A 19,175-nucleotide genomic window follows, 5' to 3' on the forward strand; every position below is an offset into this window, starting at 1 on the left:
TCTTGACATCTAGTGTGTGCAGTGCTCTGTCTGCCACTGAATCAGGATTTGGGAAGAATACAGGTAGTTCAATAGTTTGGTTGATGCGGAACTGTGACACTACCTTGGGCATAAATTTAGGGTTGGTGCGCAGCACAACCCTATTAGCATGTATTTGAATGAAAGGCTCCTGAATAGTGAGCGCTTGCAGTTCGCTAACTCGTCTTAGCGATGTAATTGCCACCAGAAAAGCCACTTTCCACGTGAGAAATTGTATCTCACAAGAGTGAAGAGGTTCAAATGGTGGGCCCATGAGCCTGGTTAGGACTATGTTGAGGTTCCAGACAGGCGAAGGCGGGTGTCTTGGAGGAATGACCCTTTTCAGTCCCTCCATAAAAGCTTTAATGGCTGGCACTCTAAAAAGGGATAGGTGCTGTCTATTTTGAAGATAAGCTGCCATTGCCGCTAAATGTATCCTGATGGAACTATACGCTAGATTACACTTGTATAGGTGCAGCAAGTAACTTATGATGTTTTGCGTGGAAGCATCCAGCGGATTTATGTTATTATTGGAGCAATAAATAACAAAGCGCTTCCATTTGGCCGCGTAGCAGGCCCTTGTGGTAGGACGCCTAGCCTCCTTTATGATGTCCATGCAGTCAGGGGGCAGGTTTAAGTAGCCAAACTCTATGACTTCAGGAGCCATATTGCAAGGCTCAACTGCTAAGGATCCGGGTGCTGAATATCTCCATGGCTCTGAGTGAGGAGACTGGGTGTGAGTCTGAGGCGCTCGTGGGGACCCACGGAAAGTTCTAGGAACGTGGTGTACCACGCCTGCCTCGCCCACGTTGGAGCAACCAGGATGAGCGTCATGGAGTGTTGTCTCAGTTTGCGTGCCACTAGCGGTATGAGTGGAGCCAGAGGAAAGGCGTACGCAAATCTGTTCGACCAGTTCATCCATATCGCATTGCCCTGAGACTGCAGGTGTGGGAACCTGGCGGCGAAGGTGCGGCATTTTGCGTTTTCGTGTGTGGCGAATAGGTCTATCTCTGGATGACCCCACCGCTGGAAGTATGGTTGGAGCACCGAGGGGTGCATCTCCCACTCGTGCATTTGATGGCTGTGTCTGCTGAGCAGGTGCGCCATCTGGTTGTCCCTGCCCGGGAGGTGCTCCGCCATGAGGAACATGTTCCTCTGAATGTCCCACTTCCACATGCACTGCGCTAGGTGTGACAATTGTGGAGAGTGTGTCCCCCCCCTGCTTCTGGATGTAATACATCGCAGTCATGTTGTCCGTCCAGATCAGCACGACTTTGTTGCAGAGATGCAACTTGAATGCCTTCATCGCCATGAAGATTGCCATCAGTTCCAGTAGGTTGATGTGCATTTTCTGCTTTGCGGTGTCCATAGTCCCTGCACTGTATAATGGAGGACATGCGCCCCCCAGCCCTGGAGAGATGCGTCCGTTGTCAGTACTATTTGTGGTACAGGCTCTTGGAACGGTCGTCCCCTGCAAAGGTTTTGTGTGTTCCACCAATGCAGAGAGTTGTATGCACGACCGGTCACCAACACTAGGTCTTTTAGCTGTTCTTGAGCCAGGTTCCACTGGCGTGCTAAGCATTCCTGAAGCGGACGCATGTGTAGCCTCGCGTGAGGGACTATAAAGATGCAGGAGGCCATCATGCCAATTAGCTGCATGAACACCTGTGCTGGGAGTGATTGTTGTGGGCTGAATCTCTGAATCAGCACCTGCATGCTGTTGACTCTCGCTCAGTTGGGGTGAGCTGTGGCAGCGAGCGTGTTTATCTCTGCACCTAGGTACTGCTGTACGTGTGCAGGCTGCAGATGAGACTTTGGGTAATTGAGAGAAAAACTCAGACTGTGTAGGAGGTGTAGTGTTTGGGACATGTGGTTGGCACACTGCTGGCCCGACTTTGCTTGTACTAGCCAGTCGTCCAGATACGGATAGACGTGGATGGGCTGCCTCCGAAGATGCGCGGCCACTGTCGCCAAACACTTTGTAAACACTCTGGGGGCAGTCGTGACCCCGAAAGGCAGGACCTTGAACTGGTAATGCTGGTTGTTGATGGTGAACCTGAGATATTTCCTGTGACTGGGGTGAGTGGGAATGTGGAAGTAGGCATCCTTCAGATCTAAGGTTGCTAGGAAATCTCCTTGCCTGAGCAACGGCAGAACTTGCTGTAACGTGAGCATGTGAAAGTGTTCTGATAGGATATAGTGGTTTAGGGGCCTGAGGTCTAGGATGGGCCTGAGGGATCTGTCTTTTTTTGGGATTAAAAAGTACAGAGAGTACACCCCTGTTCCTTGCTGTTCTACGGGCACGATCTCTATGGCCCCTTTTTGCAGCATGGAGATGACCTCCTGCTGCAATAAGTGCATGTGCTCTGTGGACATAGGACGGTGCCTTGGGGGTATGTTGGGTGGAGTGGAAGTGAGCTCTAGACAATAGCCATGTTGTATAATTTGTCTCACCCACCTGTCTGTTATGCTTTCCCAGACTGGCAGGAACTGCTGGAGTCTCCCCCCGACCGGTGTTGTATGGGCGGGGGGCAGTGACAAGACGTCACTGCTTGTTAGTGGCGGAGGATCTTGCATTATTGTTTCCACGACCTCTGCCTTTGGTGCTGTTTCCACGGTATCCACCTCTATTGGTCTTGGTATAGGTGGATTGCGTGGCCCCCTTGTTGTATTGGGCTTGTTGTGATGCTTGTCCTCATGAGGCTCCCCTGTTACCGGAGCGACGAAAGAAACCGCCCCTGAACTGCTGAGACTGCAGAGCCCCCATGTATTTCGCAGTTTCAGTGTCTTTTTTAATCTTCTCAAGAGTGGTGTCTACTTCTGGACCAAAAAGGAAGTCAGGGTTTACTGGCTGATTGAGCAGGTTAGTTTGGATTTCTGACTTAAATCCAGAGATGCGGAGCCAGGCATGCCTCCTTAGCATAACGCTAGTGTTAATGGCCCTAGCTGCTGTGTCGGCTGCATCCAACGCGCACTTAATGGACGCGTTGGAGATTAACTTGCCCTCTTGTATAAGCATCTCTGCTCCCTCCTTATAAGTATCTGGAAGGTGTTGAAGGAGTTGCTCTAAAGTGTCATAATGTGCCCTGTCATATCTTGCTAACAGGGCCTGTGTATTGGAGATCCTCCAAATATTGGCTGCCTGAGCAGCCACACGTTTTCCAGAGGCTTCAAAGATTTTTGATTCTTTGTTCGGAGGAGGAGCATCACCCGTTGTTTGTGAGTTCGCTCTCTTGCGAGCATTAGCCACCACTAAGGAGTCCAGTGGGAGATGGCCCTTGATGTAAGTAGGGTCCACAGGCGCAGGCCGATACTTCCGTTCAATTCTTGGGTTCACCACCCGTGCTTTAGTGGGCTCCTTAAAAATGTCACTTGCATGTTTGAGCAAACCCTTGAGCATAGGTAGAGTTTTTACTGATCGCTCAGATGTGGAGAATGTATCAAAAAGGAAGTCCTCCTCCACATGGTCAGCGTGCATATCCACGTCATGGTTATGCGCCGCCCTTTCAATGAGTGCGTTGAACGCCGCAGTGTCCTCAGCAGGGAAAGTTTTGACCGCATATGACTGAGTGTCAGGGGTGGTGTGAGGTTCATCAGGGTCAACAGTGTGAGCCCATGTCTGGGACTCATCTTGATCTGTGTCCATAGGGTAGTTATACTGCTCCTCATTGTCCCCTTCCTCGACATCCTCAGTGACTGCAGTGGGTGAGTAGGAATATCTTTGCCTATAAGTGTGTATAGGCTCAAAAAGAATTGGAGAGGTAGTGGAATCTCTCTTTTTCTTGAGTGGTATTTTGTATGGCTACATAGGTGTTTCAGGTCTGATTTTCCGTTTGTGAACGGTGAGCCTGCCTGATTCCAAGTCAATGTACAACTTTGACTGTTCGTCGTAGCTTGGAGGCTGAAACTGAACATCATCGGTCCGAGGGTGGTCGGGTGCAGCTACTGACGCAGACTTGGATGAGTCGGTAGTTGATTGGAGGTGCATAGCCTTAGGTCTTGCCGTTGGGGGGAGTCCGAACTTGATAGGCGTTGAAGGCATCGGTGACGGACCGATTTGCGTCAAAGACTTGGACTTCGAGCCGACGGACTCCGATTGGGCCGCATGCTTGTGCAACTTCGTCGATTCGACGCGTTGCCGCGGAGCGGGGGCGCTGGTGTCGGGAGGCCTGGTCCTTTGAGCTGCCGGTTGTTCTCGGCTCGGAGGATTTGACCAGTTGCGGCTTCTGGACCTTCGGATCGACGGCCTTTTTGGCCTTGAGTGCTTTTGAAGGGTCGCCATCTTTGGAGGTGGGATTCGATGTCGACGCCGACGTGAGTGTGACGTGTTTAACGGCAGACACAGTTTTTGTCGCTCTGATCTTCGGGTCGACACCCCCTGTCGACTCCGAGGGGTGGAGCACCCTTATTGACTTGGACGGTTCCAAAGTCTTCGAGCCGAAGGCTGTTTCCAACAGTTTCGGTTTCGATTTTGGGTCTTTTGCTTTTTGTTTCGTTTTCTCCACTAGGAGTGGTTTTTGGACCGATGGCTCTTCTGAAATGTTCTTAGTCGGGCCTTGAAGCGGGACTAGAGAACGGGGTTGTAGATCTTGGCTAAGGCCTTCCGGTGATGCCTCGACCTGAGCCGTGGACGTGTCTGTATGAGGCCCCGCTACTGCGGTTGGGCCTAGCTCCTCGCTTGAGTCGTCGTCGACGGCTCCAAGGGGTAGTGCGTCGTCTCCTACCTCGATGATGTCTTCATCTTGGACGTAGAGTTGTTCCTCGTCCTCGTTATAGGTGGAGTCTTGCTCCGACACGGGGTCCGAATGTTCCGGGTCGTCTTCCTGCCCTTTTTTGCTGTCATCACCCCCGAAGATGTTTTCAGGGTCTGGTGCCGATTCACACGCCAACTGTCGTGCAGCGCATCGAAGGCGGAGAGTTTTCTTCGACCTGAACTTCGAACAGGCCATACAGCTGGCCTCGTCGTGGTCCGGTGAGAGACATTTGTTGCACACCGGGTGCACGTCGATGTGGGGATATTTAGAGTTACAGACGGGGCATCGCTTGAACGGGCTCCGTTCCATCGTCGATCGGCCTTTGGCGTCGAAGACTAAAAAGTCTTCCGAAGTCGAGTGAAAAGTACGGGAAAGCTGAAAGGCACCAAACGAAAGACAATACCGACGCTCCTAAGGCCTTTTGGACTCGATAAAAGAGTAACTATTACAGATTCCGAACGGGAGTTAAGAAGTACATCCGAGCCCAATGGCGGAAAAAAACAATCTGAGCATGGAGGGGATGCCAATGCGCACTGTAGTCCAGGGAGGAGCCACCTATCTCGTGATACTTCGAAGACTCTTCCAGGACAACAATGTGCAATCATCCAGACCCAACACTAGGCGGCGATCTATACATAGATATAAATTCAGCAGCCCACATGCCTCGAACAGAACATTACTAATTTGTCTACAAGGCCTGAAATGTAGAAGAGTTCTGCACACATAGAGAGGGCCAGATTGGAGACATGCCTGGCCCGTTAAGGTGAGGCCGTGGACAAGCGGGAAGAGTGAGCGAAGGAAGGGCGGAGGGGGTAGAGTGGAGTGCCCCCTCAGCATCTATCGTGGTGGAACTTTGGGGCTGATCCGCGGGCTGCATTCAAGACTGGCTATATTATACGCAAGGGAGGCGGTGACCTGCAGCGGCGTCAGACTAAAGAAGAGATTGCATGAGCCTGAGTTGGAGCTCTGTGGCGGATTGAGTGGCGCCGCGGCCATTTTGTGCTACAGGCCGTACTTGGAACATTGGGCCCAACTTCAAGCAAGTACCCAAGGAGACAGTCTGACACCGAGCTCTGAGACAAAGAGGGTCAAGTCACAACCGCAGAACTACCAGGGTCGGCCTGGGCTTGGACTGCAGGGCCTGGGCCTTGACTAACGCAAGGGGTCCTGGGGGAAGGGGGGGCGCGCCGGAACATTGGCACACTTGTGGATCTGGGACTTGGGCGCCTAGCTGGTCTGCTGCTCCTGTGGTCACTTAAACCGCACCCGCGTGCACAGTGGTGGAGAATAGCAGCCCGCGGGGGCAACCTGTGGCGGCTTGCTTGGTCTTTGCCCAGGGCGGCAGGAGGCACCCGGGGACCCAACCAGTGAGGCGTAGGAACGTGGGAGAGGGAACTCACACTGCCTGAACTCATAGGTAAGAACCGGGCCGGCCCTGTTCCCTAACCAGCTCTCTCAGACCTATAAATGAGCGGCCCACCAAGATGTCAACCCACCGGGCGAGAAAGGAGCCCACGATCAAAGATCTCCTGCAGAAGCAAAGCTCTAAAAGAAAAGAAGCTCAGGGGCCTGAGCAGCCGCTGTCACAACCTCCGGAGAGGTTACGTCAGTGAGCGAACAGATGAAAGAGCCGATCAAACGTGGCTTCCAAGTGCAACTCTTTGGCATGCTTAGGGAAGGCTTTGCGGCACTCAGGCAACACGTCATTCAGACATCAAACAACTTAACACAGACATCCAAGAAATTGGAGATCGTATGGACTCACTTGAGCAAGCAGGTGACTGCTGAGATGACGATCTCACGAAACAGGTACGAGAGCTACTGGACCTCAGGGATTGCAACGAGGAACTCCACCTCTGTCTGAAAGACCTTGAAAACCGCTCGAGGCAGTCGAACATTCGTATTAAAGATGTGCCACTTCAGGTGGATGGTGGGAAATTGGAGGACTGGGTGGTTTGCTTTTTCCGCCACGCTGCTTCGGAGCTTGGGGAGAGGGAGATCATTCTAGATCGCACTCACCAAGCTGGGAGGCCGGCGTCTAACCCTAGTCATCAACAAGACATCCTCACCTGCCTTCATTCGTACAAACAGAAGGAGGTCATAATGAACGCAGCCAGAGACAAAGCAACTATTGCTTTTAAAGGCCTCCAGATCAGAATATATCAGGACCTCTCGTCTATATGCGGGATGCCCCGGTGGCTCCCCCCTTTGGATGCGAGCAAATTGAATGCAGATGTCCATCTGGACAAGATTCTACGAGCCATCTGGGGACTTACCTCTGGGAAGGTTCCTGGGGAGGACGGATTCTCTACTGATTTTAATAAGACCTATGCCCATGATCTCGCCCCAGTGCTGGTTCGTCTTTTTAATTCCTTTAGCGACACGGGACCTCTGACTCAAAACATGACCATGGCAGAGGTGGTTGTGATACCTAAACCAGGCAAAGGCCCGCTGGACAATGCATCCTACCTCCCCCATATCCTTACTAAATGTCAATCTGAAAGGCTTTAACAAGTATACTCGCAACTCAACTGGCACCTTACATGCAGGGACTTGTGGACCAGATCAATCGGGGTTCATCCCGGAGCGTAGCTGTAGCGACGGGACGCAGCATATGTGTCACCTCTTGGACAAACTCCAGCATACTCGGACACCCGCGGTGCTTCTCTCAGTGGATGCTGAGAAGACATCTAGGAGCAGATGTACAACCATACTAAATTGCGACTCTCAATTCACACTGGTTTGCAAATCACAAATTGCGACTTATAATTTAGTATGTACATCCGTGTCAGAGACAGGGATTGCGATTCCCAATGGGGTCGCAAGATGCGAGGCTCATGAATATTAATGAGCCACTCGCATTGCGACCCCATTTGGAATGGCTGGCCCTCCAGGGATGGTGGCCAGCTGGGCTTAGCAGACCACCATGCCTGGGACTGCTTTTAAATGCAGCCCGTTTTCCTTAAAGGGAAACGGGATGCATTAAAAAAAAATTGCAAGGTGGAAACCAGGAGGGGACAGTATGTGTTGGAGCAGATGCAGAATGCCAGGCACCCTCTCACATATTCTTTGGCACTGCCTGAAGATACAAACATACTGGGATTAAATCCTATAGGACATAGACACCATTTATCATACGGACATACCTAGATTCCCCAGCTACACACTACTGGGACTCTCCAATGCCCTTACATATCCTCTTAAATCCTGCCGAGGGAGAGCGATTACCCCAGCACTGGGTGCTGCCAAGCAGGTGTTGTCCAGATGGGGGACTGAGGGGGTTCCGACCCGACTAGACAGGCTACACAGGATGTGGGAGACGTTGGGTATGGAAAAGATCACGGTGAGCCTCACACATACACTCCCCAAATTTGATAAAACCTGGGGTACCACTGTAGAATTCTTATCCACAGAATTTTGAGAGCTTACATGCCCGAGATATCTCCGGGTACTACGACTCACTGAAACGCCTCCCTCCAACGATGACTAAACACACACATGACAGATGCCCCTACTGTAGGTACAGTATATATTGCGGAGACTCAGCCCCCCCCAAAAAAATCTCTCTTTTTCTTCTCTGTCCTTTCTTTCTGTTTGAGTTCAATTCTGCTTATTGCTCCCCACCGGCCAGTGGATGTAGGTGGTGGCTAGTGTTATCTTTGCACTTGCTAATCAATAAAAAGATTTAAACCATTAAAGGCTTGGATACACCGGAGTAAATTAATGGAGCTGGTAGATGCAAGCAGTATGATCTCTAGATCTGTGCACTACCACAATCGGACAACAAACTTTCTACCTCATTTGTATTTTTGGAAAGCACAGACAACAAATGTTTCTTAGGACTAATTACATTAAAGTCCATAGGATGAAACACGTGTTGGCTGCTATCCTCTGCTTAAGGCTGTCATCCAATGTTTTGAAATCAATACTTGGCAACAAGCAAATCACCAGTCAGCTTGTTTCCATTTTTAGACCCACTCGCCATTTCCTTACCAATGCTTACAATTGATTTTTGTATGCTCCGATATCTTCCGTGATTGCTCTTCCCAGGACATTCGCAGCCAGTCCCTTCTCTTTACAGCCAGCGAGGCTAGAGTTAATTGCGGATGAGGCACAATGACGGGGCGTGGCTTGCCAGCCAAGATGGCAGGCGTGCATTGAGACAGCTCCGCGCTCGAGGCCCGATTATCCGCCACAATCAGTCATCTGCAGGCGGCACACCATTTAAGAGTGCGCATGGTGTAACCGACATGTAGCTACACCCGTTGAGCGGTCACAAGCGAGGCACGGCGTGATCCAGGCCGCATAATCAGCAAGTGTTATGCGGCCAGTGTTGATGGCGCAGACGAGGCGGCCTGCAGAGGTACGGAAGTGCCCCGGCCTATGCCATTGTCTCAAACGCGACATTGCATTGACCACGGAGTGTGTGAGGTGCCCCGAGGGACGGGACTGTGGAGAGTGAGGTAGATCAGGCGTCGTGAAGTGAGGAGGGCCCCATCTCAGCCCACATCATCACCTGGGCCTTCCCTATCCCCCCCCTCTCTGTCGGTGGTCACAGTGTGCACCGCCAATTGCGCCCCGGTGGTTGGTGAGTACTGGGGCAGAGTGCCTGGCAGCGGACTAATACGATAGGCACACACATCCCGCCTGGAGTGATTTTGGCAAGGCCTGGGAGCTGTGTCAAGCTCAGGCCTGCCCGCCAGCGACACAGTCCCTCAGCGAACGGAGGAGAGAGGTGGCGTGCCCCTCAGACATGCAGTGCGACCGGGGGGGAGGGCGGGGGGGGGGGGGGTTGGGGCTGGACATGAACTGCAGCATAATCGGGTGGATGTGACCCTGAGTCGCCGAAAGAGTTGGAGGAGTGAATGTGGGCAGCGGCAAAAATCGAGCGGTAAGGAGCAGGGGGGAAGCACTTTATTCCGGCCCGCATCAGTGCCTGGGCCTTCCCCCATACCTCCCTCTCTCTCCGCTGCCGCGCACCACCGGCCACCCCCCTGGCAGACAGCACGGACTGAGGCAGGGTGTCTGGCAGCAAACCAAGGCCATAGACATTGGCACAAAGCCTGGAGCGAATCTGGCAAGGCAAGGGGCTGTATCGAGCCCAGGCCCGCCCACTGGTGGCACTATCCCGGGATAAACGTAGAAGTGAGGAAACGCACCCCCTCTGCGAACAGTGGACCCTGGATGACTGAGGATTGATGGTTGTGCAACTGAGCAGACATAGACGCTGCATCACCCGTGAAGCTGGCAGGGGCCCGGAGCAGCACATGTGCCAGCAGGGCGCCCCCTGAGGGCAAACAGCGGAGGGAGAGGGACACCTAGAGAATCCATAAAAGTTGTGGTCCTGCGCTTAAACAAGTGAAGTCACGCACCCATCCAACCAGGCTCGGGGACTGTGCTGAACCCAGGCCCAGCGACACAGGGCAAGTAGTCCGCCCCGTGACTGACACCGGGGGAGAACCAGAGAGACCTTGCCAGTGACCACATGAACTGGACACACGTGCTGGACGCTTTGACTCAGTACTGCTCTGTGGGCACCTGCGACGCCAAGCTGTCTCACCAAGCTCGAGTACAGAAGGGTTACACTTGGTGCACAATCAGTAAGATGGGCAGGCAACGACAACCATGCCACCGGCCGAGACCGCCAAGCAGACTGGCCTGGATCAGGAGGGGAGAGACCCCTCTGGGCCTTCCTCACTGGAGTTCAAACTCGACACAGTACTCGAGCCCGTTGAACAGATTGGGACCTCGCCATCGCAGACCCGATTTCTGGGGTGTTGCATCGACAAGGTAACGTCTGACTTCACACTGTTACATGCAGACCGTCGCAAGTTAACGGGAAGAGTAACCGAGGTGGAGGCAGAGATACAGGAGGCCCTTCCAGCGCTTAAAACAGTGTCCGCAGAGGTACGTGTGCTCACCGAACAACTGCGCTCATTGGAACTCAGAATGGACGATTCTGAGGGTCGCTCCCGGCGTAACAATGTTCATGTTGTTGGCTTGCCAGAAGGCTTGGAGGGCCGGAACGCAGTTGCATACACCGAACAATGGCTGAGAACCCCGATACCGGTGGAAGCGCTATCTCCCTTCTTTACAATGGCTGAGAACCTTGCAGTGGAACAAGCTCACAGGGTGCCCTCGGGCCGCCCGCCACCGGGTGCTGGGCCGCGGCCTCTACTCTTCCAGATGCTCAAATTCAAAGACCGAGATGCAAAGCTCGAAGAGGTGCACAAGATGGACAATGAATCGGTCCTTTTCTTCCTGGACTATGCCCTGGGGGTACTGAGGCAGCAGCACACATTTCTGACAGTGAAGAAACTAATGCGTGAACTTGACATCCAAAACTCCCTTCACTTTCCTGCTTGGCTGCGGGTGATCGCAGAAGGCTCCACTTACTTTTTCAATGCCGCTGAAGACACCTGGAATTGGCAGAAAGCATCAGGACATTGCACTTCCCCGAGGAGGCGTGATGGCGTTAACGGGGCCACCCCAGCCACCATGTGGCAGCCAAACATGGAGCCGCAGGAGGACGAGGAAATCGCCCTTGTGCCGACACCCAGTCCCTGATCTGGAGCAAATGATAGAGGAACGGCGAGAGGCGCTGTGGACAGCAGACACGATGCGGAGCGTCAAAGCTGCTGGTGACTCGGATGCTTGCTCGGTGCGCTGCCTCAGCGAAGGCAGCTCGTCTACGCTGTGGCCAACTGACACGAGCTCACAGAGACTTCCAATAGTGACTCCGCAAACTGCTGGTCACTTGAAATAATGCCCACCAGTGGCTCCGGCGCAAATCTACGCCTAGACACATCCATGCATACATTGTTTGCAATCACATGCAGCGCATACGCCGCAAGATGCTGCCTGTACCAATGATCCCCATAGCTTGCAACTGAAGACCATGGCCACGTTCATATACCACATTTCACATTTGAAAAAGCCTGTTGGGGCACAGTTCCACCCACACGCAGAAATAGGGCCTAGGCGCCCGCGGGCCCCACCGCCCTGGACTTCCTTCGGTCACCCCCCGATAGAAAGCGCGGCGTACACAGTAGACATTCGCCAATCAGCGCAGTTCACAATTTGGGCAGACACACATTGTCCCTCTGCTCGGTTTCAGTTGTGGAGCGAAAAGCTTCTTCCCCCATTAGTTGACTCCCACAGTACTATTATATTGCATTAGTCGGGAAAGATGCGCCCCCTGCACGGAATACATGCGCATTACCCATGGTCTGAACCGCTAGTGCCATGCCTCCAGTGACCGCTTCTACCCCTCATTGATGCTCGATCCTACCTACCACCATAGTTACCTGGAGCGTTAGAGGTATGCATACGCCAGCGTGCAGGTATGAAACATATGCTTACATAAAACGCCATGCTACCCACATAGCGCTGCTGCTGGAAACGCACCTTGCGCAACCAGAGATTCGTAAACTTCAGCATAGATGGAGAGGCCATGTTCTGACCACGGGCTACTCCTCTTATGCTAGGGGTGCCCTCATCTGGATCTACTCAGGCACTCCATACACATCGGAAGAGACTGAGATAGACATTTATGGACGCTATGTGTTGTCACATGGACACAAGCTTAGACTGGTCCTTCCTACCATTACAGCTCACAGCTGCTGCGTCACACGCTAAGGGTCAAAGGGAATGGTTGCACCACTGGGTCTCGCCGACATATGGAGGTGCAACACCACTGGGTCTCGCTGACATATGGAGGAGACTGCACCAGCGAGAATGCCTATACTCACATTACTCTCACCCTCACAGACTGCACGTACGCATTGGCCGATTTGTAGGGAGTGAGGCCCTGCTTGCCCAATGCACGCATGCACAGTATTTGGGCCACATGCATTCGGATCACAATCCACACATGATACATCTTCTAGATGAGCAAGCTGTGCATGTCACCAGCGTGTGGAGACTCCAGCCTGCGACACTAGAAGTTCCCCCCTTCAGGGCTTCAGTAGCAACTATTATTGAAAATTATTATGAAGCAAACGACGACTCGGTCCCTGACGCGGGTGTGGTATGGGAAGCATGTAAAGCTGTGGTCCGGGGACAATGTATGGGGCTAAACTTGAGTCTACGCCGGCAATTGGACCAAGAAGCCACGTACATTGAAAATGCCCTTATCCAGCTAGAGTCAGACATAGCGAGGGCACCGAACCCCAGCATACCTTAGATAAGCTGAAGTATAATCACACACAGGTCATGGAGTGACTACGATGCATAAATTATGCCGCACATGCAGCGCGCACCCATGCAACAGCAAATAGAGCGGGTAGGCTGCTGGTGAGGCTGATTATGCAAGATCAGGCACACCCTCAGGTCTTTGCGCTGGGATCGGTCGGGTCACCTAATGACTGGCAAGCATGATGTTCATAAGGAGTTCACAGCTCACTATGCTAGAGTATACAAATCAACCCTTCAAGTAGCACTCCCAGAGCTGAACTCACATCTGTCCCCGCTACCACTGCCCGCGGTGTCAGCGGAGCAGTGTGTGGAACTAGAGGAGCCGATCACGCTACAGGAGGCGCAGGCGGCCATACAGGCGCTGGCGAGACTTGGAAGGCCCCTGGCCTTGACGACTTCCTAGCAGAGTACCACAAAGCGTTCCAGACGGTCCTGGCCCTATACCTGCTCGCCATGTACAGTGGCGCACAGGAGTCGTCTATCATGCTGGAGTCGCTCCGCGAATCACTACTGGTCTCGCTTCTCAAGCCGGGCAGAGACCCAGAACTGTTGGGCTCCTACCGGCCCCAAGCATTGTTGAATACAAACTACAAGTTGTTGGACAAAACACTAGTGTGCAGACTGGCTTCCCTGGTGCCAAAGTTAGTGCACGCAGATCAAAACTGTTTTGTTCCCGCTCGCTGCACGTCATTGAATGTACACCGATTCTTCATGGCGGCACACTAGTCTGGTGAGAGGAGGGCGCATTCCGGCTGCCTAGTTCTCGACTTAGAAATAGAAAAATCCCATTCCAGGGTGTTGAATGCTGTCTGCTGCCCTTGACAGGTGTGGGCTGGGGGAAAATTTCCTGGGACTGGTTAAATTGCTGTGAACACAGCCCACAGTCAAAATCAAGCCAGGCCCACATGTTTCACAGCCGATCTCAAATAAACGCGGCACCGGGCAGGGATGCACACTCTTCCCGTTGTTATTCGCGCTCGACATGCCGTATGCAGATGACCCTCTGATTTACCTTCGAGATTGTCGTGGCCCATACTCGGCAACCTTGAGAGCACTATCAGAGTTCCCCTCAATGTCAGGGCAATGGGTAAACTGGGAGAAGTTGTGCCTGTATCCCTATCTTGAGACTACTCCAGATCCGGAGCTGGTACTGGGTGGTATACCGGTATCGTGGGAAAACTCAGCCTTCCATTATCTGGGGATCCTTATCTACCGCCAGCAGGAGGACCTTCTAGAAGGTAACCTCATGCGGGCTGCGACAGCGGTAAGGTCTCAGATGTCTTTCTGGCACACTCTCTCTTTGGCCACTGTAGGTCGTATAGCACTCCTGAAAATGGTGGTGCTCCCTCAGCTGCTTTATCACTTTACAAATTTGCCAGTCTAACTTAGACCCTCCTTTTTCCGTGCTCTAGAGCAAGACCTGAGGCAATTCATATGGCATGGAACACTTAATAGGGTAGCATTGGCGAAACTTTATATACCCATTGACTGTGGCGGATTGGCAGTCCCCAACATGGAGCACTATTATCTGGCATTGCAACTACAGTGGGTGGCCTGCTGGATTGGTGGCCGAAAGTTGGCGGACACTGTCACGCAACAGCCTGGTCATACGCAGTCCCAAATAATAGCCTTGTTCCACCCTGGTAGGAAGGGTGCAGTCCCGACACAGCTTCCGACTTCGGTTGCCTATAGATGTCTTAGCCAGGGCCTAAAGCTCACAAAGGAAGTTGTGCCATTTGCCCTTTCCTGCCCATTCTGGGCACACTAGCTCACCACTGCATAGTCTCAACAGCTGAACTATTCTCATGGGAAGTAGGGGGACTGCTGACCCTGGGTGACCTGTATCAGGACGAGCAGTTAGTGCCATTCCACACACTGGTTGAGGACATAACCTACCACAGGGCCAATTCCTCTTATATGCCACGCTGACACAGGCATTGCAAGGTTTGTGGGGTGACGTAACTCACAAACCTGTGACCATCTTACCTTTCAATACCTACACGAGCTGGGCACAAACAGACACATTACTAATTGGTTCTCAGAGTCCCTAAGCAAGCATTCGACACAGCCACTGACATCCCTTAAGGAGCGCTGGTACGTGGACTTGCAGAGGCAGTGCACTGACCACGAATGGTCGGCCATACTAGAGGGGCCTATCCCCAGGAATGCCCAGTTACGCTTAATACAGTACTACATACTTCAGGGAGCATATATAACACCAGCTAAGATTAATAGGTACTTCAACTGCGTGGATGCCAAGTGTCCTAGATGCGGATTACTGGAAGCAGACCTCTTGCATATGCAGTGGGCATGCACAGCTCTCACCTCCTATTGGAGAGCAGTCACAACACATTTCACCAAACGCATGGGCCGCACAGTCGTGTGCTCCTGGGACACCTGCCTACTAGGCCTATACCGTAGAACAAAAAAGCATAAAGTAACATCCCGATTTATAGACCTCGGGCTCATTGTAGCCAAGCGCTTAATAACTAGTTGCTAGAAGTCACCAGATCCACCGAACACCAAAACCTGACTACAGTCGCGGACATGCTGGGCGCAGGCGGAGAGTGTAGCACTGCGGCCGAAGACCCGCTGGGCCTGCGGGTGCTCCCGCTGGCGGACGCATGGGATGCGATTCTACTAGATATTCGAAATCCAGGGCAAGACGATTCAGAGGGGCCCCAGACTTTCACAACATGCTCACAGTCAGATGGACCAAGTGGCCCATGTGGAGCGTGTGGAGCGCCATTGGGAATCCTGGGAAGCAGAAGACTGCGTTACCCTACTGAGGATGCGTCTCACATTCATAATCAGGGCATGTTATCTAACTTCATTCAATAGCGGCTAGAATCACACAACCTAAACAGATAGATAAGAAATGTAGGTATTAGTCGGGCACAACACAGAGGAACCAGCCCGGGTGAGAGGGCCATCACATGCGCTAAGCGATACAGTATGAAAATGTCCAAGTTCATACATTCGTTTCTTTAAGCATTAATGCTCAAGACACATGCTATATGGCGCGCAAACAGCATAGAAACGGAGTGCTCTCTCCTTTATGCAGATCCTAATCGATGTATGTCTATTTACATAAAAATGTGCATGCATGCAATCTGTACAAGAGTTTGTCAAACAGCATTTTAAAAAACAAATGTTAAAACTTCATAAAGAAATTTACACACATAAAATAAGGCACAATGAATGGTCAATGTGCGGTTAAATTATTTGAAAGTACCATAGCTCAGATTGTTGAAAGGCTGAAGCTTCACCATACCTAAATGATAAAAAATACCTGCTCTTTATGCGGGTCTGAAGAGTTGGCTACTATAGTTGCGCCAAGCACATACACATGGAAGAATGGAAAATACAATGTTTCCTACCTATAGCTGGAAAGTTTTTCCTGTAGGTAAACCAGAGTCGAGATGCCACATCACAGAAGATTTCGTCTTTCTCTAAAACAATAGAAAGAAAAGAGGGAGTCATGTATTCTCCGCAATATTTAACAATGAGATGACTCCCAGTTGAAGACCAACCAGGAACTAGATTCTGGAAGACAAAGAGAATATGATGGCAAGAACAATGAAGAAGGAAACCATGCTATACCAACGGGGCAGGGAGGAACACAGTTGAAGGATGAGACCATGGGTCAAAAGAGTTTAACCCTGATAGACTAAGGGCTCTACACAAGGGGAAAGCTTTGTGCTGCTCAAGAAACTGATGCAAGAAATGTTATAAAGAGAATGAAAGGGGCCTCTGCTTCCTCTGTAATAGTTTTATCATGTAGATTGCCATTCAAACCTCCATATGCTAGCCTTAGGCAGACCTCTGGAAATTAAAACACTCAGATAGAATGCCATTTTAACATCAGGCAGAAGAGGTGTCCTACTTGTACATCAACAGCAACTTGCAAAGTTCTGCTGTAACCAGTCTGAATACCCAATTTCTCTTTAGTGTTGTGGGGCTAGATCTTGAAACAAATGGATAGTGCAACCTCAATAGGTTACTACCCCTGTGGCCAGTGCCATCTGTTTCTCATTTTCTTTGTAGAAATGTACTGCTGTCAGAATGTCTGGGTTGGAGTCTCCCTTAGACCTCCACAAAACCCATCTGGTGTGAGCAACGGGTCTCAGAAGGGGATCATCAGTCCTATTCTCTATTGCGTATGGCAACCCATGGATATATCCTTTCTAACCATCAAACAAAAAGCACCCACCAACCGGGTTTTCGTCGTATCAAAAAAGTCTACAAGATCAAGAAGCATAAAACAGGTTATTATTAAAAGATGGGAACTTTTACAACAGGAATCAGACTTCGGCAACTCTATCGTTGAACTTCCCTTGTTCGTATATACCAGAAGCCATAATCTCAAAGAGCTTCTTGCCAAGAAGAATATTTGTAGCGACATTAAATACTCAGGGATGAAAAAATGGAGCAATTGGATTCACTGCAATAACGTAATACAGTAGAATTTCATCACACACCCAAGAACAGGAGAAAAAATTAAACCTTGAATATTTATCCGACTGCAACACCTCAAACGTAATTTATTGTATCAAATGTCCCTGTGGACTTCTCTACATCGAGAAAACTGAAAGGAAAACCAAAATTCGCATTGGAGAGCACAAAAGCATGATCAGGACGAAAAATACAAACTCCAATCTTGTAGTTCATTGGATTGAACACGGTCACAACATCACCCAAGTCCAATTTTTAATTTTGGAAAAAATGCAACCAAAAGAAGGTACTGACCCCAGTAAAATGTTATCTCAAAAGGAGGTCTTTTGGATAAAAAAATTCAATACAATAATTCCTTTGGGCCTCAATGATACATTGGACTTAAGATGTTTTCTATCAGTACAGTCAGCAGAATTCAGTAGCCTCCAACACTTTGCATCAGCACAGCACATATTATCTTTTTGGTAGTACACTTTCCATTTTCTCTTTACACTTTCACACACAGATTGTCTATTTAACATTGTCTCTCTAACATTATGCTTGGGGCCTTTATAGCTATTCAAATGTTCATTAACAATATTGTTGTCACCAGGTTTGTTGCACATAGCGTTGTGTTTAGTCCTCAATGTCACATTATTTGTCATACAGAAATGATGCTTTATTGATTACACCACATATTTACAGTGTGAATATACATGCATGAATATCAACAGTTCCATGCTTCCAGCATTCGTATGCTTTACTTTGCAAACATGTCTAAGCTGTAATCTGTGTTTAGGTAGACTTGTCAGTCTATTTCAGCATGCTCCCCGTAGAGTCGGACTTCGCAAGAAGATTGTTGTTCATTTAAGCAATGTTGACAGATTTCCGGGTAGATCGCTTTCGGCGTTGATTGATTTATTTATTTTTTGTTTTATTTATTCTCGAGCAAGCATTCGTGTATTTAGTTTCCTGTTTACTTATTAGCCTTAGCTACAGCGTACTTTCAATTTATTTAGCCACCACGTTAAGATGGTGGTGATGTTTACATTGTTCAATCGGGTTTTCCTCTAAGTTGGCAGAGTCACAATCACGTGGTCGGAAATGCGAATTCGTGGGTTCTTTTGCACAGTTGAAAAAGCGAGACGGCTCTCAGCGTCTTCCACTTTTTCGGTGTACCCCTTTCACGATAAGGTTTTGTAGCACAGTCTCTCTTCAGTAAGCTCGTTGTCCAGTTGCATTGTTTACCATACAGGTATTTTGCCTGTTTTTACACCGACGTTCGTTTCTTTGCATTTAGGTTTGCGGTTTTTACGGGCTCGGCGACGTCACCACTTCGTCAGAAGTGGGGAGGAGCTGCGAGCCGTATTGTTAGGGGGTTTCTGGCTCGTGCTGGAAAAATTCCTCTGTGCTCGTGCATTTGCAGTGCTTTCTTTTATAATCTGAATGGTGATTGGTCCTCGCGGTGCTGTTTTTTTAGTAGTCTTGATGCGATAGGGCATATGTAATGTTCGTCCGCCATTTTTGGCATTTTCTGTGCGGTTTCGCGCACGGCAGTCCATTAATTTTAATTAGGAGCTGTCAGGGTGCCCTTCTAATGCAATCCAGATGGTGGGAGCGCGTTCACCATTCTGCATTGCATGTATAGGGCGCGCTTTCGTCTGCAGCTTTTTTGGGGCTGAAAAAAAGGCAGTATTTAAATACAGATTACCGAATGAGTTACACAATGATTGTGCTCGCCTGTAACTGCACGGAATCACTTTGTATTAGCAT

The 19,175-nt window shown here is 50.4% G+C and overlaps 1 protein-coding gene across 2 annotated transcripts in view; it reads right to left on the reverse strand.

The window, feature by feature from the left end:
• Nucleotides 1-19,175, reverse strand: part of ATG4B (autophagy related 4B cysteine peptidase) — a 432,299-nt gene that overhangs the window by 363,868 nt on the left and 49,256 nt on the right. Inside the window, exon 3 of one of the 2 annotated variants that reach the window (XM_078665677.1) lies at nt 16,349-16,420. The exons of the other annotated variant lie outside the window; for it this stretch is intronic. Coding sequence (XP_078521803.1) covers nt 16,349-16,420 — 72 coding nt within the window. The remainder of the gene's footprint in view (nt 1-16,348; nt 16,421-19,175) is intronic. 2 annotated transcript variants of the gene reach the window in all.

This window comes from Lissotriton helveticus, chromosome 11 (genome assembly GCF_964261635.1).
Source record: "Lissotriton helveticus chromosome 11, aLisHel1.1, whole genome shotgun sequence".
Lineage (NCBI taxonomy): Eukaryota > Metazoa > Chordata > Amphibia > Caudata > Salamandridae > Lissotriton > Lissotriton helveticus.